The following is a 23,141-nucleotide window of genomic DNA, read 5'->3' as shown; positions in this document are numbered from 1 at the left end:
ATTTATCGTCGCACATACTTAAACTTATGTCGAATATTGACCCTTGTTGGAGAAAATCCGATGGCGACCAGCAGTTGCAGACACCCACGATCCAGCAGTTGCCGAACTTATGGACGAATTTGAATGATTATTTCATAAAAGTTTGAAATTCGATTAAATTCGAACCTCATCCATGAAAATCGCCATATTCTGTGACTTAGCCTACAAGGATGCATATTTGTTCATCCAATCTTTAAACAGAAACTGTCCAAAGTCTCAGAAAGTTCAACCTTTGGTGTACATACAATTTTAAAAGAAAACCCACTAAGATGGAATTTATAATTTTATAGTGTAGAATCTGTAGATCATGGTGATTATGAAATGTATCTTGAGGGTGTAGCCACATCCAAAATACATAATAGATGGTGACTTCAATCATAAGAACAGTGATATTTGTAGAACCAAGATATTTCCCATGGGTTAAGGAAAAATTGTTATGGAAATAGATATAATTAAAATTTGATTATTTGGACCCACATTAATTATTATTTCTAATTTTCAATAAGAGGGGCCAGGTAATTAGTAAATTATTATTATTTTGTATATTTTCCTGAGGTGTGTGAGAATTCACGGTATTGGGATAATGTAACTCCCAAATGATTTGACATCTTCTTTTATGACAGTATCTTTAACAGGGCTATGACATAATTTTATGACAGTTACAATTGGTAAGTTTGGCAAATAAGGGTGGTTGATGAGTTGGAAAGCAATATAGAGTTACAAATGTTAATTTGGGAAGAGAATCTCCATTTTGAAATATTTAATGGCAACTAAAAGTTGATGGAAGAAAAGCATGTTTGACTTGCTAAATATAGCCAGGTGAAAGAGGAGGTTATGACAAATCTTTACGGGGCCCATTTTAAGAGTTAATATTTGTAAATACTTATAATAAAATCTTTATTTTGGCCTAATGGGGTGTTGGGATTTGTGCCCGCACTTTTATATAACTTCTTCAATTGTCATATTTGTTAGTTTTTTAGTGATCAGATTAGCAGTAATTAACAGAAAATAAGAATGCAAAGTAAACACATAACACAATGATACCCTGGGAAAACCTCCCTCTTGGAGGTGAAAAACCCAGCTACAATATCTCAGATCTTAATATTAACAAGGGTAGAAAATTGGTTACAACTTAGCCCAGCTAGGGCACAAATCTGAATATCAAATAAGCACACTTATCTGATGTCCTGATCAGATCTGAATATGACCGAATCCTTCAGAATATTATGTGCAAACCCTGAGTGAAGTTCGCTGGTCGGTGACAGCAGATTCGGCAAGCATAAGATGTAATTTGCCTCAAGAAAGAAGTGTAATTCGTTTCAGCTAAAACCCAGGAGGAATTCGCTCACCCAGATTTCATTCGCTTCACTTGTAGACAGGCTAGCCTACCTCAAGAAGACATTTGTTGATCATGTAGACAAGTTCGCCACTTCAAGGAGATATTCGTTGATCATGTAGCTGAGAGATATATTGATTGATGTGTGTGTTCTATTTGTGACTTCACGTCACTTCTTATTTATATGCCTCAAACTCCTTTGCCACCTAGGTCGGCCTTGGCGCCAAATTGCATTTACAATTTACATATTAAATAGGTCATGCCCCATAACACTTACATGACACATAAGTTGTACGCCCAAATACGGCTAGATAAATATAAAGCCGAATTGCTAAGGCCAAAGGCCACTTAGCAATTAAGTGAACTAGGTCGGCCCAAGCAAGGGATCCGACCTAGCTATAAATCAACACTCCCTCTTAGCTAGGGAGGATACCTTTTGAGTGACCAAGTCACATAGTGACTACCACCATGGCTACTCCCATGGATGAAACACATGATACGTTCACCGTAGCTACTCCCAAAGGGTAAACAAACTCATCATGGAATTTCATCCATGATACCCACCATACCTACTCGCAGAGGGTGGAAAGGGCTCTAACCTCAGACTTCTCCCAGAGAAGAATACAACACCACCATGCTTACTTGCAGAGGGTGGAATGAGGGCTTTCACCTCAACCTTCTCCTAGAAGGTTGCCTTAACCGAGGGCTTTCACCTCAATCTTCTCCCGGACGATTGCCTTAACCAAAGGCTTTCACCTCAACCTTCTCCAGGAAGATTGCCTTAACCGAGGGCTTTCACCTCAACCTTCTCCCGGAAGGTTGCCTTAACCAAAAATGTGGCTTCCTCTGAAGCTGAAACAACAAGCTCCCAGTAAAGCTTGAAACAACAAGCTCCCTCTGAAGCCACCTAGGTCGGCCTTGGCGCCAAATTGCATTTACAATTTACATATTAAATAGGTCATGCCCCATAACACTTACATGACACATAAGTTGTACGCCCAAATAGGGCCAGATAAATATAAAGCCGAATTGCTAAGGCCAAAGGCCACTTAGCAATTAAGTGAACTAGGTCGGCCCAAGCAAGGGATCCAACCTAGCTATAAATCAACAATATTTTGCTATTTTATCAATTTTTTTCATGGCTTGAACACTTGTATTTAACTACAAGATTTGAAGATGAAACCCCTTGGATTCTTGGAGATCAAAGGAAGAAGCCCCTTAGCTTTCTTGAGGGTGATCTTACTCAAAGATTATATTTGCACTTCAAAAGTTTTGTCTAGATTTTCAGTATACATTTCAATATTTACAATTGCAGATTTGTAGAGAAGGGAGCTTCACCATACAAAGTTCATTTCCAAATTCACGTTCAGATGTATTGCTGTAAATTTCTATGATATATTCCAACATTTTTCTGTACAATTCGTGAATATAAATCAGCTCCAGTGTTGTCTTGAAGTTTGAGTGTGTTTTAGTGTAGTTTTTAGCGATTTCTATGCATATTTTGAGATGAAGAAGCTACAACAAGAGGCACATAATTGTATTTGCATGCATTGTTGTACATTTTATATTATTTCCAGTATTTTGTTGTTAATCTAAAGAATATAAAACAGTGACATGCATTTGGATGAAGAAATCTTTCATATCTGCAAATTTGATTGAATTTCTTGACATAGTTTGTGCAAAATCAGCATAGTATTTTCCAGATTTTTGTCATGCAAATTTGATGGTAATTATTTCAACATATTTATGTTGTATTTGCTGGTTATATTTCAGATCTGAATATTTATATAAAAAATTTGGGTTTGGGACATTAAACTTTAAAGGTATTTATATTAAACTCACCTTTGGGAAGTCATTTTCTTGTCTTTCGTCATCTTTCTTTGTCAAAATGTTTGTAGATTTAAACTCAATGTTACAGCCATCCCTTTGAGGTTTACCCTTGTCTGAAGGAGGGTTGTCCTATAGCTTTCTTGACCATTGATGAGGCTATTTAGCAGAACAGGAAACAATGAAAGATGGTGATAGAAGATGGGGGAAGCTAGTTAAAGTGTAAGCCAAAGCAGAGAGATCATGTTAACATACCTATGTGGCAGTTAAGTGACACGCGTAGAAAAGGAGTGCTTGGCTGCCTTTAGTAACACGGACATCAGATTGAAGTACCTAATTGTGAGAGAAGAGAATTTTAGTGACAAATGTGAGCAGAATAGGCACTTGAGGAGAAGAATAAGTTAAGTTAGATGACAGGCATGCATGTAATAGGTGCCTAGTTCTGATATGGGATGTGTTCTAGAATTTTAGTGGCTAAACATCACAAAACAGGTACGTATATGCAAAAAGAACAGGACAAATGACAGAATTTGAGTACCAAAGGCATGTCTAGGGCATGCTTAGAAGGTAATATCTTCTTTCAAGGGGCAAATCTGACTGAAATAAGCACTTGACAGTCCTTGGAATGACATGAACTGTCATATGGTGTAACTAGGTCAGTTTGGGTGTTACTTAAGTGACAAAGGTATCTAAGATGCATGCTAGGAGGTAAAAGCAGTTGTTAAGTGGCAAATGTTGATAAAAAGTGCATTTTCTGCTTGGGGGCTGAATTTAGTGACGAAATCAGCATATAGGTGTGCCTGAGGGTTCACAAAGTTAAAGAAAACAGGTTCCTGGAAAGTGATCTACACATGTAAATCAGGTGCCCAGCAGGTAAAGTCTTTTAAGTGACAAAACATCAGCAAATGAGCTCCTAGTAGGGGTTTTAAGTGCCAAGAGTGTCAGGATGCATGCTTCAGCAGTAAGGACACCTATTTGGGTAACATAAGCAGCAGGAATAGATATCTTGATGCATATATGATCAGTTTAAGCAACAAGACATTACAAAAGGCGCACCAAACATAAGTTAAGTGTCATAAATAAATATAAGGACACATTATTGAAGATTGAGTGGCAAAGACTGCTCATGGACATGGCTGGAAGGAGAAAAGGAGATACTAAATTGCAAGGACATCTATATGGCATGTCTGCTTGCTTCAAGACCATTTCAACTTACAAACTCAGCTTATGGCACACATGATGTTCCTTGAGGTTAGTTCAGTGGCATATATAGCATAAAAGAGCGCCCAGGACTGTTCAATGATAATTTAAGAGTGAAAAATGACAGAAATTGGAGCCTAGATGGTCTTTAAGTGGCAATAGGTTGCTTTGGGGCGCCTAGCTGTGAAGAATTTCTGCAATCTGCAAAATTTCGAACTTCCTGAGGCATCAAACATGACAGATGTTAAACATTAAAAAGATTTTCATTGATCAGTAGGTTTTCAGCCTCTGAAAGAAGCAAAAACAGTGATTATAAGTCACCTTAGCAGCAGATTTCAAACAAGAAGGATGGCAGTTTATAGTGACTATACAAGCAGATGATCAACATTCTCCTAGAAATTTTTAAAAATTTCTTGCTCAGTTTAACAGCATATACTTCTTGTTTCAAGCATTTTCAGCAGTTTGAAAAGTCGGCCAAAACTGCTAAGTAAAAGTAAGGCTTGGAGATTAGGGTTTTGCTGAGGTAAATGATAGCAGATTGCAAGTTCTCCAAGGGATATGACAGCAGGGAGGCCAAGGGAGGCCAGGGTTTTATCATACCTTAAGTCAAAGATACAACCATGGTTTTCAACCTTGTCAAAATCCTATGAAGTATTTCTCAGGTTGTAGGTTGGATCAGGACAGTTAGCATCAGATTCCAGTCACTAAGATTATTTGGTGAAGCCTCATGGTGGTTAGTGTTTCAGGTTCTTTAGATGTTCCAATCAGTTTTAAAGTGAAAAGTTGCTTCAAAATCATTGAGAGCACCCATGTGTCAAACTGTAATTTTTAGCTATAGCTAGTTATAGCAGTTGCTATTTCCCAAGTCTTATTTGTAAATGGAGGTTTAGGGTCTGTTTTTAGGCTGCTTTTAGTTAGTTTTTATTTACTGTTTGTTTAGGATTAGTTTTTTGTGTTGAAGTACTTTCTTTCCTACTTATCAAAAGTTTTATGCATTTGAATTAAAAAATTGATTTTGGGATAAAAAAAATATCCCAAGTCCAAAAAATTGGGCAAAAATTGGGCATATTATAAAACATAAACTATAAATAAGTGCTTTGAGCACAAAACATTCTTAATGATGATTGACACTACACTTATACTGCCGAAATATCATTTTTTGTGTTACCTTTGTGTCTACTTTACTGAGTTTATAATTTCATAAATTGAATTGAAAATAGATTACAGCATCAAGCTTTCTGTTGACAATAATTGTCTATCATAAGCATCTGCTGTCACAAAACCCTCCTCTAGAACATTTTTCAGTTTTTCATGGAGGGTTTGGCAATGCAAGTATCTTCCCATTCAAGTTCTGGGTTTCATCTTTTTACAAGGGCTTGAGGAATTGTTCTTAGCAACTTTCATGAAGGCCCGATCGAGCAGGTATTTGACATCCATGGTGGCTGACTTTTTGAATCTAAAACAAGGATTTGGGCATCAGTTTTGTGACAGTCACTTCAACACCATCTTTGTAACTGTTTTTGGCCATTTTCACCACAAAATGGCATTTTCATAGTTTCATCTGAATAAGGCATCCAGGGTTCTGTTTGAGAATGGAGTTCTAAGAGCACACTGTTGAACCAAAATCATTGTTGGTGAATGAGTATCCTTTTGTCAGAAATACCTTGCTTGGCCATGTAAACATTCTTGATTTGCACCTTGGAGAAACGATGAAACAGGGAAGTAAATTTGCAAAAAGATTGGAAGACAGTGGGTTAGCGCAATGATGCAATCAGCCTCTTTTCCAGTTTCCATTCAGTGTTTAGAATTGTTTATTGTCTGTGTGCATCATTATGACCTGGAAAGAAAGGAAATTTACAATTGTGATAACCAATAGTATGTAAATTCAATCTTGATTTTTTTCAAGTTGCCCTAGGATTGCAGCCCTATAAAGAAGCATGGATATGTTGCAATTTGCAACAAATAACATCAAGGAAAGAGTTACAAAAGACAATGAAGAGAAGGTACCCCTAAAGCCAAAGGACAAAGAATTGTGTGCCTACATTACACACTTGGTCAATCGTTTGGCCAAATCTGATTCTTCTCAATTCATCACCATAAAGAGCTGAGAAAATCTCACAAAGGAAATTGTCAGATGGATTGACAACATATGGCAAGGGTACTCAGCAATGGATTGAACACTTATGTGATAGGAGATTAAAAATCATTAATAGTCATATGAGATATTAAAGGAAACAAAAGGGGCATGATCATGTGTGTGAGCTAGATGATGCCATGATGACTAATAATTCTGCTTGTGGGAATGTCAGCAATCACTCAGAGTCAATAATATATTTGGGCACAAGAACTAATCAAGTTGGGTGTAATTGACGATCTGAAAGAATATCATCTTTCGAAGTGGATGGTAGCATATAAGATAGTAACAGAACTTTGACTTCCAGCAATCAAAATTTATAAAGAGCATTAAAGAAAATTGCACACTGCAAGACATGCCCTTCCCTCTTTAATTTTATCAAGTATATGTATATTGGTAGATGATAGTATGGAGGCAGTAAGGACTGAATTTGAGCAATTAGTTCAAGAAAAAATTGGCCAGTCTTCCTTTGGTCCAAATAGCATGGATGAATTGGTGAAACTTGCCATAATATTGTCAACTCAGGAAAGGAAATGCCAATCACTCAAGATATAATAGAAGAATGTCAAGGTTTTGTGCATAATTAGCTCACTAGAGAAAGAGTAAATGCAAGGCTTGCTAATAAAAAAGTGAAAGGCTTCATAGAAAGACTTAAGTGTGCTCAGAAGATGGATAGGATGCCAGTCCCAGATTCACCAAAATCAGATCTTTCAAAGTAGCTATTTTAAGCTAATGCTGCGTTTAGAGAAAGTGACCAATTTTTAGAACAGCTTTCTGAAAGCTTTTTCTGAGCTTGTTTCCAATATTTATTTAAATTAGTTTTGCTTTGAAGTTATCTTTTAGAACTTTTTCTGTTATTTTTGGTGGGTGAGCTTCAAAGATTTGGGTTTTGGGATTATTTTATGATTATCATCCTTAAAAATGCCATTTTGTAACCATATAAATAATTCCTTTGTGCACAATATTCTCTTATTAAAGTTGATACTATGCTTATGCTGCAAAAAATATTGTTCAAGCATTCAATCTAAGTTTCATGAGTTTATGATCATTGACTTCAGATTTCCTTGACTAAATTATAAGTGAAAATTATTGTCAGGCTTGGTATTGGCATTATTGTTTATCTAAGTTGTAGTTTTGTATGCAGCCCTCGTTATTCAATTTCTGAAATTTCGATAAGAGTAATTTGCTCCTTGAGTTCTCATATACACAGCCTTGATAGCTTCTGCTTTTGTAGCAGGATGGGTAATTGTTGTATTAAGATTAGTTGTACATTCATCTAGTTTAGAACCATAAAATATTAAATCTTGTTTATGAGAGAAAAGTTGATTTTAGTCTTGTGCTTATAATTGAGGCAAAAAGAAAGGATAAATTCCGTTTGGTTTATTTCTCATTGCAGTAAAAAGCCCAAAATATTGTCCATGGTGTAAGTTCTTGTACACTCAATCAAGTGTCTAGGGTTGTTAGTTTTATATTATAAGGGAGATTCCCCTTACAATTTAAAGAGATGTTTACATCACACTGCTTTTTGTGTGTTGCAACAAAATGTACAAATCAAAATGTAAAAAATCATCATAAAGTTATCATTTAAGATGTGTTATGGTTTTCAATAATATTGGCTTTGAAAGTACTCTAGGTGTGCTTTTCACACTCTTTTTGCCTCGTAAAAATGGCTTGTGAAAAGGGGAAGGGTAAAAATTCCACATAAATTTCATACTGAGGAGTTGTGAAAGAACAGGAAATAGGGAAAAGAAAAGAACTAAATACTTTTTATTCTTTAGAATCATTTGCACCTTTCCTTTAGAATGACAGGAAAAATAAAATCTTTATGTCCTTTTTCACTTTGGGAAAAAAGTGGCTTGGACATGCGTGCACTTTTTCCCTTTAGAATGAGAGAACATTCGGAAATTTTATGCCTTTTTGCTCTTTTGAAAAAAAAAGTAGCTGGGATGCACTAGGCATGCTTTTTCCACATTTCGATTTTTTTAAATATGTTTTCCTCTATTCTAAGTGGGGAGAAAAAGGGTTTTTGACTTTGCGGATGCATATTTTGACTCACAAGATTTCACAAACAGACAAATTTGGAGATGATGACACAAAACTAATAAAATTTCAACCTAATCACTAATTTTCAACACTACTGATTTCACAATAGACGACACTTGGGAACAGGCCACATTAATGGATATCTCATATCTGGACAAATTTTTTATGGAAATCAGACAAAAGTGGAGGTGTTTGGTGGGGATGAAACAGGGCAATGGTGTAGACTTGTCTCAAATTGCATACCCTAATTGAGGGCAAACACTTTACCCAGACCTCCATCGATACAGTTTGCAGCAAGTGTTATAATTTATAAACACAAGACTATCAAGTTTAGGAAATTCACAGTGAAAATGTTGAACAGAAAATTACTGTGAATTACCTCATAAATGCCAATCTTACTTAATCACAATAGATGGTAAATTTAGAGTGGTTGTATGAGACAAGTTTAATGATGCCATTTTATGATAGTTCTCTCCCTTGATCACAGATATTCTTAGGTAATGTCATCATCTTGAACAGGATAATTCGCAGTTGCAAACATATTTGTTGTATAAAGGATAAACACAGATAAATCAAAAAATGCTTAATTTTATTTAGTTGGACGATTGGAAACTGGAACAGCTAATATGAGACACTGCCATTAAGAGTTGCATAAGGAAGATATTTACTTTATAGAAACAGAATGAAAATTGATTGGTGATCTGAACTCAAATTGAAACTGCAAATATTCTCAAATCAGCATGCTCATGATGTACAACAAGGAAAGAAATTGCATAGTACCATGAGAGAGAACAAATTTAATTTAGATTTGTATCATATGTTGTTACATCCTATTGATGTATTTTTTAGGCACATGCGAAAACAGAATAAAATACCTTAAGTAACTTATCCTCTCTTGAATAAAATCTCTCGGATGCTGAAGATTAGCTTAAGGATCACCCAAAAAGACTCCAAGGTTCATGAATGTAGGATCACTACATATGGATAAGCTTTGTTGGTCGTTATGATTGCTGTTTCATCTAGGGGCATTTATGGTTCGAAAATATTTCACTCATGAAGTGGTTTGCAAATGATATGCAATGAAGTTCCTTCCTAACACTATTAAATGATTATCAAAAAATGGCAAAAGATGGGGCCAAAAATACTTTTATCGCGACAAGGAACGCGCAAGGGGCGTTGCCCGCCCCTTGACCCCAACTTGGGGGCGCTGCCCACAAACCCCCGTTGAAAAATATAGGGGGAAAACGCATCGATAGAAGTAGGGAAAATTTAACCTCCGAGTCTGATTAGGCTCCATATAACAAGTACAACACAATTAGCATTGAAGAAATCTTCGTATTTAGATTTAGTATTTCAAATTTCCTAGTCTCATTTGAAATGTATTTCTTATACTGTAATACTGTCATACATCTTTTCAAAACTAGTTTTTCAAGTACTATATGTATATGTATAACTATATCAGCACCACCACCCCGCCACCCCCTACCGCCGTCCCCCCGCCGTCCCCAAACTTAAGCCCTTGGTCCCCCCGTCCCGTCCCCGCGTCCCCAACGCCCGTGGAACACTATTCTAAACACTAAAATTAACATCAAAGATTGACTTGAGAAGATAAAAGAACCATGCAATAGGCTTTAAGAATTGAGCAAAAACACCATAACTTCATTGTTTTATTGATCCAATAGCCAAACAACAACAATTCTTCAAGTCTTTCTCTTGCCACTATTCTAGCACTATTACTCTCTCTTCTATTCTCTTCTACTCTATTGCTATTGCTTATTATTGCTTATTAACCATTACAAATGAAATGAGTGGAGTTTATATAAGACTCCCAAATACAAGTAAGGGCCGAGATCGAATGAAGATCAAGGGCCAAGATCTTGCCACCTAAACCCTAATTAGGGTTTGATACAAATGAAAACCCTATCAAGATAATCATCATCATGAATCAACCAATGAGAAGATAACGTGTGTCGACATGGAAATTGAGGGGGCATCCTCCAATAGGAAAATAGAACGTCAAGTGGGATCATAACAAACTATCTTCTAGAATCTGGTTCCCTTTCTCATGTTACTTTCTGGCATATTCAATGAATCTGGACGTCATACTTTCAGCTTCAGAAATTGGAATCTCAGGTAGATTCTTCATTCGTTCTTCTAGGTGGATTACTTCATCAAAGGCTGCAAGAAGAGTTACCTCCCATCCATGCTCAAGTTCTTTTGTCTTAGCAATAAGGAACATAGTGATATACATATGATCCAATTGTTTTTTTGTGATCGGTCCACCTTCTCCTTGAAAGATGACTTTTATCCAGTCCTCCAATTCTTGAATGTCCACATCTGTTTCAATTTCTGCCTTTTTGTCAAGAATAACACACATCACCTCAATTACCTTGTCATGAAATAGGATGGACGGTATCTTCAACTTGATTACATCTGTTACTAATGTCTTCAAAAAGGAGTTTCTTCATTTGAAGCAAAGTCGACCACTGGAACAGATTAGGAGTTGATTCCTTTCTAATTACCCCTTCTTGTGCCAGTATCTGTCTAGGTGCCTTCCTTATTGCTTGCAATACTGGGATGGTGACATCTTTAGTATGAGTGAAGGCATCAACTATCACCATGAGGTTATGGACTATCTCAAGAACATGAATGGCTCTACCAAGTATTTTCATCATATTTCTCACAAACTCATTAGCCATTGTGAACGATTTATTGACCCATGCATCTAGAAGTTGCGCTGAGTTTGCTATCTTCTCCATATGATTTACTGATTCATGAGGAAGCATTAGCGGAGGAGTGTTTGTTGGGCCATGCTACCTTAGTGGTTCCTTGAATTGATGGAAATAGCTCCATGCATTTATCTCCTTTTCTAACCTTTTGTTCTTCTCTATTTCAGCCTTTAGCTTCTCATTGACTACCTTCACTGAATCGGTTGCTTCCTCCATAGCTTGTTCAAAAGTAAGCGTACCTAAGTCAAATGTCTCCAAATCATATTCATCTACCATAATCTCATCCTCATATTTATCTACTGCCGGAGTGGCAATCTGTATCTTCTTGGAGCCTATATCATCTCTTATTACTTTAGACATCTTTGAAGCTTTCTTCTTCTCAATGACTTCTTGAGGTCCATTTAGAAGACTCCCCAAATCAAATGCTTGTTCTTCTTCTTCCGCTATTACTTCCTTGGCAAGTCTTTCTTTGAGCCAGTCAGGGATAGAAGATCTTCCTTCTTTTACTTGCACTTCTTCAGGCAATGGCTCATTTCTGGGTGGGGAAGTTACTTCATTATTATCTCCTTGTTCCTCATCATCACAAATCTGGCTATGAAGGGCTGGATTTGATGATTCTTGTGGCATCTTTCCTTTATCTTGTCTATCATTCCTATCATTTTGTATTATGGAGTCCATTGATTCATCCACCTCATGGACCATGTTCTCATCTATCCTTTGATCCTTGCCTTGATTTATTTCTCTCTCATGCCTAGAAGAAGCGTTAGGAGGCTGATCAGAATTTGTCTTTTGCTTCTTCTTTGATGTCTCTTCCTTTCCTTGTTCATTTTTCCTCTTTGATCCTTTAGAATGAGAAGTGCTCTCACTTACACTTGCCCTTTCTTCTTCTTTTGTCCTTGTTTCCAGATTGAATGTCATGGTTACATCTTGCTCCTTTAATTTTTTATGTTGAATATCCACCCATCTACATGTGCAAGTTAAGACTTGATTCATCAATTCCCTCAAATCCATGACTTCCTTTTCATCCCAATTAATCTGTATTCCTTTATCTTCCATCTCATAGGTAGATTGGATATATCTACCACTATCTTGTGCTTGGTCAACCACTCTATAGACTTTGCATTTCTTGATAAGATCAAGAGGCAGCCGAGAGTGCATCTTCTTCTTTATCTCGAAGTCATCTTGTGGGAATTAACCTTCTCAGTTGTACATCTAGGCTATTACTAATGATTCTTGCCCAATTGATCATTCCCTTCCCTTCGATGATTATTTGTATGAAAAAGAACATCCATTTGTCAAAACAAAAAGCTTGAGGAGCACCTATAACTCGACTAAGCATGGTGATCAAATCCCTGAATTCCTCTTGGAAGTCAATTCGGTGTGGCCCATTAGGTATCTTATTCAAGCGAGGTCTACTCTTTTGCAACCAATCCCTATTGATGACTGCTAGGCATGCATCAGGATCATTTTCATTAATTGACTTGGCTCCTTCCAAGCTTCTATAGATCATGTCCCTTTGTTTTGGTAGGTGGAAAGCTTCACTTATAGCTGTTTTTGATAGGTAAGCAAGAACGGTTCCATCCTCGGCCACAATTGTCCTTGAGTGTGAATCATAGTGTTTGGTGCACTCAATCATTAGTTCATGACATCTAATTGCAGGAGGGAAGCCGACTGCCTTGATGATGCCGCTTTCTATTATCTTCTTGGCTATAGGTAATGGTTTGCCAATGTATGGTGCCTCACGAAACTTCTTTACATTGAAGTTCCCAAGGTTTGTATCTCCAATGTTGCTCCACCAGGAAGCGATTTTAGTCTCCAAGTCATCATTCTTCTTATCTTCTTTGATAAGAGCCTGTCAGGAGGTAGATCCACTTGCCTTGGGCACTGCCATCATTCACCTATTAAAGATGTTCAAGTTAGGGTCTTATGAAAATTGTTAACTTCAAACTGGTAAAACTTTAAGAATGACAATAGAATGTTGATTCAAACCAGTCCTATACTTTAATGAATCTAATCAAATGTACAATAAGACCGATCTATTTCTGTGTATGCATCCTTGATAAAGAGACCTAACTTAGATCAGTTAAGGGTTTCATCTTCTAATCAGACCTGGTTACATTCCTTGCCTTCTGATTTTTTATGATTTTCTCTATATCTGATCAAAGGACTGACAATAATCTATGAATTTGCTGTGTGATAGGCCCCTAGCTGAGTACAATTCGCTCCCTCTTGATTAATTCAGATGCTTCATGGTGAATTCGTTTTCTTAAAACATCAGATCTGTATCTTTGATGCTCGAATTTATCTTCTTTGATTACCAGGTCTGCACTTTCAATGTCCAATTTTGTCCTTGTGCTGGAGCAATTCGCCTATATTCTAATGAAATTCGCTAATGTGCTGACAAAATTTGATGCCTAGCTGAAGAAGTTAGTTAAATCTGTTCCCAAATTCGCATTTCGAGAGAAGAAAATGCTTGAGTTAATGATTAAAATGAATGTTCTAACTTCTCCTTTATAGGCGGCTAGGGTAAAAGCCATGTCTTTTGGGGTGCAAGGTCGACTTGATTTAGCAGAAATAAAACAACAAATTATCTTTCTCATGCTGGCCGACTCAACAGAAACTTTCTTCATCTCCTTTGCAATTCGAATTTTGAGTAGCATTTTGGCGCCAAAATGCCTGTCTTTGATGAATTCGCTCTTGGACCTTAGGGAGGTACACGACCTTGGTGAAAAGTTCGCTCTTGGACCTTAGGGAGGACCTCTGGAAGGACATTCGCTCTAGGACCTCTCCAAGGACATTTACTCTAGGACCTTAGCAAGGACAAGACTTAATAAAAAAAAATTCACTCTATGTCCTCTCCGAGGACATGACTTGGAGATGAAATTCGGTCTAAGACCTTCGGGAGGTACATCAATTGGAAATAATTCGCTCTAGGACCTTGGTAGGGACATGATGAAATTCGCTCTCTGTCCTTCGGGGGGTACATGACCTTAATCAAAATTTTGCTCCATGACCCTTGGGAGGTACACGACCTTGGTCAAAAATTCGCTCTAAGACCTTGGCAATGACATGAATTGGATGAAAAATTTGCTCTAGGACCTTGGTAAGGTACATGATGAAGTTCACTCTATGACCTTGGCAAGGACAAGACCTAAAATAAAATTCGCTCTTTGTCCTTCGGAGGGTACGCACATGATTCTAGACAAAACTCGCTCTAAGACTTCTCCAAGGTACACATATTCAAATTCGCTCTAGACCCTTAGCAAGGACATGAAAAATTCACTCTAGATCCTTTGGTAGGACATGACTTAAAATTCGCTCCAGGACCTTTCCAAGGACAAGACTTGAAAATCACTCTTGGACCTCTCCAAGGACAAGACTTAAAAATCGCTCTTGGACCTCTCCAAGGACAAGACTTGAAAATCGCTCTTTCACTTGGTTGATTTTGACCTTGAGTTTTCCAATCTGTCCATATGAAAGCATTATCAATTCAACCCTTAAGAACACCTCTGGAGGAAATTCACTCTGTGACCTTTGGAAGGTACATGCCCTTGGTGAAATTTTTGCTCTAAGAACTTGGCAAGGACATGACTTATTGAAAGAATTTCGCTCTAGGACCTCAACAAGGTACAAGGTCAAGGGACTTAGGCAAATCCACTCCAATGAGGAGCAAGGTACATGGTCTTGATGAAAATTTTGCTCTCAAGTTGGGACAAGGTACGTAACTTCATAAATGACTCTTCACTTAGCTCTTTCACCTGACTTTACTTGGTTTGTTCAATCCTCAAGCCCTTCATCTACGAATCATTCTCACAACACTTGATGACCTACTCCACTCATTCACTAGAAAAGAGCATATAGAGACTACTCTTAGAGAAGGCAAAACCTAAGAAAAAGGGGGGTCCCCATCTTGATGGGGCGATGTGTGATGAGGTCACAACACATCCCTCTTGTGCCCTAATATTTTGATAATGTTTAAATGCACCGATACATGTTCCAGATTGTTGAATAGTGATTCACAATGCACAAGCAAATGATTTTGTTTTAAATCATTATGTTTATATGAGCTATTTTTATCATGTTTAATTATGTTAGAGTTAAGATGAGATTCCGGACTAACTAAATGGTTTTGACCTAGTGGATGCAAGGAATTCGTCATCCTCCGAAAAGGGAGGGAAAGCATCATCAAGAACAGGAGAAAATAGATGAAGGACCTAATGTTATCTAGAACCCTAAGCCTGTAAGTTTTAGACTTGTTATGCTGAGTTAGGGTTTAGGGTGTGGTGTCGCAACTCAGTGCCTATTTTGGTTAACCCTAGACGGTCAATCTAGTAGTTAGGGTTTGTTGCGTCCTTGTCACAAACTATGGCATTCCTTTAAAGAAAAATTTTACAATTAAAATTACTTGAATAAGTAATTATGAATCCTTTTTAACTCTTTATGATGGATAAGATAAAAGAACAAATACATATATGATTATGTATGATTAGAGTGGGAAAATATATATATATATACACAGTCACATATGTATTAGGATGAACACTTTATACGTCTTGAGTGGACCTTGCTTTACGTATATAAGATTTGAATTATATTAAAACCACAGACTTTGTATGAAGTTTGGAGCAAACATAACAATGAACTATCGACTGATAGCCGATGTGCTTGGAACTAAACTACATTCTCATAAGCTGTATTTGAAATCACCGCCTTCCAAACAATAAGGAAATAGATTAATCGCATTATGGAAAAAGGATCCAAGGTAAGAATTGGAATTCAATGATAATGAAATGTAATATGGCTTGAAATGTAATGAAATGCTGGTAACCATTCACTCTCAATTAATATGGAGTGATTTTGAAATCCATAGAATATATACGGAAGAAAATAGCCTTTGATAGACATGGTTTTTGGCATATACGATATCGAAACTCAGAATTCATCTTTGAAAAGCAAGAACAAGAACTTAAGTGGAAAATCTGCAACTGATAGTAGAGAAAGAAAGGTAGATAGCTTTTACATCAAACCAGAGAGTCCTCTCAACAGTACTTGTAAAACAGACTCTTGCTAGGTTACATGCCTTTCACTAGCCTACCTTGTTATTCTTTTGAAAGGAATTAAAAGTTATACTGAGCATCATTGTAAAAAAGGTCTATTTATTCAGCCGATAATATTTTTGAGCTCTTTCCCATTGAATATTGCTTACTGTATAAAAGATTAGCTAGATACATGCTTAGCCAACTTAAAAGCTAGACTATGCAACATGAAAAACGTAGTATGATTTAACTTCGATAAGTTACCTGAATATAAATTGAAGCTAATTAACACTAAGATTGTTATCTTTACCATGAATTGGTATCGTACACAAATATTAACCTGTAATTTCTTAAGGAAGGAATCATTAGATGCATCTACAACTTTGAAATGGATAGTTGCGGCTCATTTGGAGCCAAGGCAAATAAAGGAAGTTTAACCTAGTAAACTTAGCCATGGTTAGAATCAACAAACACGCTTCAATTTGGATAGTAGAAACTAGAAACAAAACATTGAACCAAAAGTTAGAAATCAGAATTTCAATATGAAATACCATGAAAGAATAAGCACAAAAGTTTTGTGATTTCTACAAATTAGCAAACTTCCAGACCTGATGAAAATCTTGGAACAATTAACAATTGAAAAGATAATTACAATTTGGTGATAGGCCTAGTTCCATACCTGTGAACGGGAGAGAGCAGGTTAGCTAGCTCGTGAGCACAAGTATGGAACTAGTAGGTAACATCAACAAAGAAATTAAATATAAATGAAAAGTGTTTCATAAAGAATGAATAATAGCAAATGTGCTTATTACAACAAGTTTGTTTTCTTCTAAATCAAAAACATATGTGTAAGCCTAGTAAGCCTCAAATAGAGTCAGTATGCAGTTAGCATAAGGGACAGTCTTGATGGCTTGGAAATCTATCACTTGTTTTGGTCTAGCCGAACAGGGTGATGAACAATGACTACACACATGTGTTGCAAACTTGTAAAACTTTTGGCCAAGGTGATGCTACAATAAGTATGCCTCAGTCAGTTCATTTGATCTAGATATACAACCCAATCAGAGGTCATACTAGTTAGGAGCTGCCTATGGTGTGTGATTGATTAGGATTGTGTAGGGTCAACCACCAGTCTCAAATGGCATCAGATCTATAATCCATTTAGAACCTACAAAGGGTCGGGCCCTTCCAGTTGGAAGTGGCATGGGGGACTGTTAAGTCTATGGTTGAGCGGAAAATCGCCCTAATGATACTTTCCCTCTTATTAGAATGCAATGATTACTTGAAGGTTCAGAATGGAAACCAAGAATCAGTAAACCCTAAACTTCTCTTGAGTAAATTTGTTTTGTAGATGTGAACAATTTAGTTTCTTATTTTGTTTAAGCTTATGTAGTCATTCTTGAATAATTGTTGATATTACTTTCTAGATAGAATCATTTCCTTTTGTTTAAAACAAAAATGTTGAAGCTAAATTTATTTAAGTTTTTATTGAAGTTATATTGCTTATTTCAGTTGCTTAGAATTAGCATGTTACATACGTGAGACTGCAAAGCTTTCATAAAGACTTTAAGGCAGTGAAGGTCTGGAAAAAGTTACTTCATGTCTGCACTTAAGATTTCATGTAAGATCATTATTGAATGAAACTAATATAAATGATTTGCATCTGGATCTTTGATTCTTACCTTTGGAGTTGTTTTCTGCAAGTCTTGTTTAAATCTAAAGCATCTGCCAGCTCTTTCTCCAAAGCAAGAATCCTTTCTTCAGCTTTTTCACTGTTTAAAGGTTCTTTATACTTAGAGATTATGCTCTCAAGCTGTGCATTAACCTGCAGAGGAACCACCTCATGTCATGCTGCGCCATAAGAAATGATCACTCTTTAACTCTTAAAACTTTGCAGATTATTCTTCGAACCACAAAATAGTCATGCATTGTTTTCTTTCTTTTAACTGATGCTCCAAGTCTAGTGCATGATTGAAAGATGTACATACTGTCTGTAAATGTTGCACTTCTTTCTGAAGATTTTCTTGTGAGCCAAGCCTGCATAGAAGCTCTTTTTCCCTTTGTAGAAGCGCTAAATTTTGAATTTTTAAACTTTTCAACTGATAAGAACAGAAATATTAGGAACTGAACAGAAATCCTTTGAAACTTATATAGAACAGCATATAATATGTTTTCAAAAGATTGAAAGAGATTTATTTTCATACTTACTACTTATGTAATAGTGACCGTTATTCTCAAGCAGAACATGTCATATGACTGGTAAAAAATAAATGAACTGATATTTAATTGGCAATGTGAAAGTGCAACAGTTTTCCTGACATGCGTTTTTAGGTTGTTTTTGGAAGGGTTTCATCTTTGATCTATCATGTGAACTTACTAGCACTCACATTGTCGACCCCCCCTTTGATATGAGAGAATAAGAAGATCAAGTTTCTCACTTAATAACGATCTTTCAATGCTCTCTTTCAACCTTCTATGGATAACCAAAAGTAGGCCTGGTCAACAAGAAATGACTCTGGGTTACTGCTCCATTCCTTATTTCCAAGAAAAGGTTCCTTTCATAAACCCTCAGGAAAATCTATGTTTCATTCAGTACAATCACCAGAAGAAGAGCGATAAACAATTGTAGAAGGGAAATGTGCATAACCTTACATTTTTCCTCCTCATCTTACACCACCTTTTGAGGAAGACTTTAATGCATGGTTCTAAGTTTCTAACATACTTTTTGGCTCTTTTGCTGCACTTGCTGACCCTGAACCCATATCCAACACTTTGTTATGCCACAAGTTACTTATAGGGCTACTGTGATAGTATAACAATGTCCAGGGTCTCAAAACTTGTTCTTGTCTACTTAAGAGAAGTTAAGATAGAGGAAATGTTTGCCTAGAGTAAGGGACTATGAAAAAGCTCCTGTGTGTGGATAGATTTTCTCGATACACATTACTCTATTATGTTAAGTATAATTTGAGGGAAAAGTGAAGGACTTCTTTTTGTAGAGTGAGTACTTTCGTATGTTTTGTTGTCTGAGCCATTAGGAGGAATTGGGGAGTTTAAGAATCCAAGTAGAATTGTTTGGGTATTTAAGTCCTTACGAAGGTTTATTGGTGCATTCAATAGAGCTAAGGTATGGAAACAAACCCCAAAGGTATTTTATGAAGTCTCTAATTGTTAATCACTGGAATATAGGCCTCTATGTGAGTGTGTGTAATCGCCCATCAGGTTTGGATCTAATGGTGAGGAGTAAGGAGTTCCACCCCATAGACCCAAGTTCAAATCCCACAGGGCAAGGGCCCATTGTAGGTAAGGGTCACATTTAGGGCAATGCATGGACTAACACCCACCTCTATGTTTTGTCATGAGTGCACCTTGAGGTAAGGCCGATTGTAACCATATTAAGGAACCAAACCCATCCCCGTGTCCTCTATGAGATGACCTTTGGCGTAAATTTTTTGGTGGCCCTGAAGTTCTTAAGTCTTAACTTACCCACAATACATGGAGTGGGGCACTTGCATGTTGCCTAGGGGATACATCCCTCGTCTAATTTTTTTGTCAATGAGGTTGACCTCAAGTGGAAGATGCATTCATTTCTCATTGTGGATAACCAAATTCAAATGCCCAAAGCGACATCTAAATATGGATTTCCATGTGGTGATTCTTGGACTTCTCTTGTGGAATTTTGAAGTATACATCTAAGTCATAATCCAATGCTAATATTTAAATTAACTTGAGTGATGTGGTCAATACCTTTGAGTGTGTGGCTGGTCACCTAGGTGTGGTTGCAACCTCTTAGCATGTAGTGTGCGACCACCCTTACCAGGTGTGGTTAAAGCCTCTATGTGTGTGGTTGGCCACCCAAGTGTAGTCACCACCTCTTAGTGTGTGGTTGGCCACCCACCCAAGCTAGGTTCTCATTGGATTCTAGTATTGATATAACTAAGTGTTCTTGAGATCTATGCTGAAATGGAGGGGAGGAAGTCCACCCTATGGCCTCCACTAATCTGCCCGGTCCAAAAGTCTTGGACTTACCAATAAAAAATATATATATTTCTTTCAAAAGTAATGATTCTTAGGATTTATATGAAGTTTTGTGATGTGTGTGAGAGTTGTGACCAAACAAACATTGTGTGTGTGTGTGCGTGTGTGAGTTGTGACCTAACAAGTGTGTGTGTGTGTGAGAGAGAGTGAGAGAGAGTTGTGACCCAACAAACATGACATTAGAAACTCTCTCGAAAAACTACACACTTCCAACCAAACATATTTTATTTTTTAATAATAAATTGACATAAAAACATCCATCCCTTGAGAACTAATGAAAAATGGGACTTCCAACCCACCCAAAATACTAAACTAAGACAAATCCTTCAAACACTTGCTTCAGATTCTACCATTTAATATCTTGCACAAAATGATATTCAAGTAAATTGATGTGTGTGTGTGTGCATGTGTGTGTGTCTGTATGCATGTGTGTCTGTGTCTATGTCTGTGTGTGTGTGTGTGCGCGCGTGTGTGTGCACATGTGTGCGTGTGTGTGTGTTTGTGCGCATGTCTATGCGCATATGTGTGTGCGTGTGTGCGTGTATGACTTCCAACCCACCAAAAGTCCTAAACTAAAACAAATCCTTCAAACACATGCTTTAGATTGTACCATTTAATATCTTGGACAAAATGATATTCAAGTAAATTCATGTGTGTGTGTGTGCATGTGCGTGCGCGCATGCGTGTGTGTGTCTCTTCTCTCTATGTTTGTAGAATGAAACTCACTATTCTATACTGGTATTATGGTCATTCAATTTCTGTAATTTCAGGTTACCGGTTTGATGGTGTATACTAGAGTAGTAGTATACTTGACCTGGGGTTTCCCTCCAAACCATGATGACTTGAATAATTGACAATGAGCAAGGATTTTAGTGGACCCTTGTGAAGAAGTGTGGGTTTCACTTTTAAGGGTTGGATTGAATGGAAAGAGATCTTTGTAGGATTGTTGACTGTGCTAGTTAGTTAAACAGTTGACCATATACTACTATTTACCATTTGATGATCAGTGGCAAAGATATAGTAAGGAGAAAATTGAACAGTTCTTTTGTTTTCTTGTATAGAGTAATTTCACTTGAGTTATAATTTATTATTTGACATAAGAACAGGAAGTAGTTTTCAATTTACTTGAATATCATTTTGTCCAAGATATTAAATGGTACAATCTAAAGCATTTGTTTGAAGGATTTGTTTTGGTTTTAGGACTTTTGGTGGGTTGGAAGTCCCATTCTTTGTTAGTTCCAAGGGATGGATGTTTTTATGTCAATTTATTATTTAAATATGTTTGGTTGGAAGTGTGTTGTTTTTCAAGAGTGTTTCTAGTGTCGTGTAATGTCCCCTTCTCAACTAATGAGTTACGTTGGCCGTTGGCCTATTCCGGAGAGAGATCAGTAGGCTAGTCAGGAGCAGAAATTAGGGTTTCCTACTTCTAGGAGGATGTTTCGGCGTTTTTGATGGCTTGCATGTTGGAGTTCTATAGTTTTGATTTTGGATTCAAACTGGGTTTTCACAAAGCTTCGCAATGATGGTACATGCATAGCAAGCAATGAAGTTTGGTAAACTTACTATATTTAGTAAGTGGGGGCAAGGATAGCTCATTTCTCTAGGTTTTTCTGGGTTTTCAGAGAGCTTCGCAATGGTATGACATGCAAATGAATTAGAGGACTTTTCCGGACTTACTATCTTTAGTAAGTTGCGACAACTGCTCAAAATGTAGTTAAAATCACTTTGAAACACTTGCTATTTTTAGTAAGTGCTATTTTAGCAGGGTTTCAGCAGGTCTATTCAGATGGCTATTTCCAGCAAGTCAGTTTGAGCAATTTTGTCTTCCAGCATTTTTGGAGCTATTTTTTCAAGTTTGAGCTTATTTTGGGTGATTCATGCTTGAGGAAAATATTTTATAAGTGGAATTATTAATAAGGCTAGATGGATGCCTTAGGAGGAAATGAGTTAATTTTATGATATAATTCACTTTATTACTTTGAGTGCCCTTAACACACTATTGGTATTTTTTATTAAAGTGTCATTTTCAAGACATAAGGTGGGCGTCCATTTTGGAGATTTTTCATTTAAAGATTATAACCTTTAAAGTATCCAAGCAATGGTTGATTTTGGCATCCCTTTTGGAGGAATATATGATTTAAAATAAAGGCAAGTATTATATTGCTTTGGGCGTCCAAGTTGGCATTTGCATCATTTCATTTCATGTCAATTTGGAGGGAGTTGAATTTGAATTTGAAGAGTTTTCTCTATAAATACAGGGCTCTACTCCTCATTTGGACATCCATTGCTATTATAATGAAGTGTTGTCGAAATAATTCCAAACTCTTGCTTCGAGGGATGCATACCTTCTAGCCTCCTTCAGTTTCGAGCTTGAAAGATAGCCCCTAGCTGAATATTATGACTGTTTCTCATTCAATGGAGCAGATTGAGCTTAGTGAAGATGAAGATATTTGTTGTTTTTTGATTTTGAGTGTTGTTTTCAGTTTTGGAGTTGCTGTTTTGTGTGGTGCTGAATGTGAAATTCATTCACAAGTCTCTGAGAGTTCAATCGCTATTTCTTGGTATTCTTCCTTTGTTTTCCTCTTGGTTAGGCGATCCGTTTTGCTAAGTTTCGTGGATTTTGGTGTTGATTTGGATTTTCTAGACAAAATCGCCATTCTTGCCTGGCTGTACCATGTTGGAGGCTGCCTTGGGAAGCGTGCAGTGATAATGGTTCAAATTTGCAGCGAGTTGTTGGCTTTGGCTTGGGTGCCTTCTATTCA

The 23,141-nt window shown here is 36.9% G+C and overlaps 1 protein-coding gene across 2 annotated transcripts in view; it reads right to left on the bottom strand.

Annotated features, from left to right (window-relative positions):
• Positions 1-23,141, bottom strand: part of LOC131074650 (uncharacterized) — a 47,986-nt gene that overhangs the window by 5,646 nt on the left and 19,199 nt on the right. For both annotated transcript variants that reach the window (XM_058011311.2, XM_058011312.2), the window contains 2 exons: positions 18,333-18,443; positions 18,027-18,169 (listed from right to left, as the gene is read on the bottom strand). In XM_058011311.2, the coding sequence (XP_057867294.2) occupies positions 18,027-18,169; positions 18,333-18,443 (254 nt within the window). The remainder of the gene's footprint in view (positions 1-18,026; positions 18,170-18,332; positions 18,444-23,141) is intronic.

The sequence above is a fragment of the Cryptomeria japonica genome, chromosome 4, assembly GCF_030272615.1.
Source record: "Cryptomeria japonica chromosome 4, Sugi_1.0, whole genome shotgun sequence".
Lineage (NCBI taxonomy): Eukaryota > Viridiplantae > Streptophyta > Pinopsida > Cupressales > Cupressaceae > Cryptomeria > Cryptomeria japonica.
This window is presented reverse-complemented; position numbering and strand designations above follow the sequence as displayed.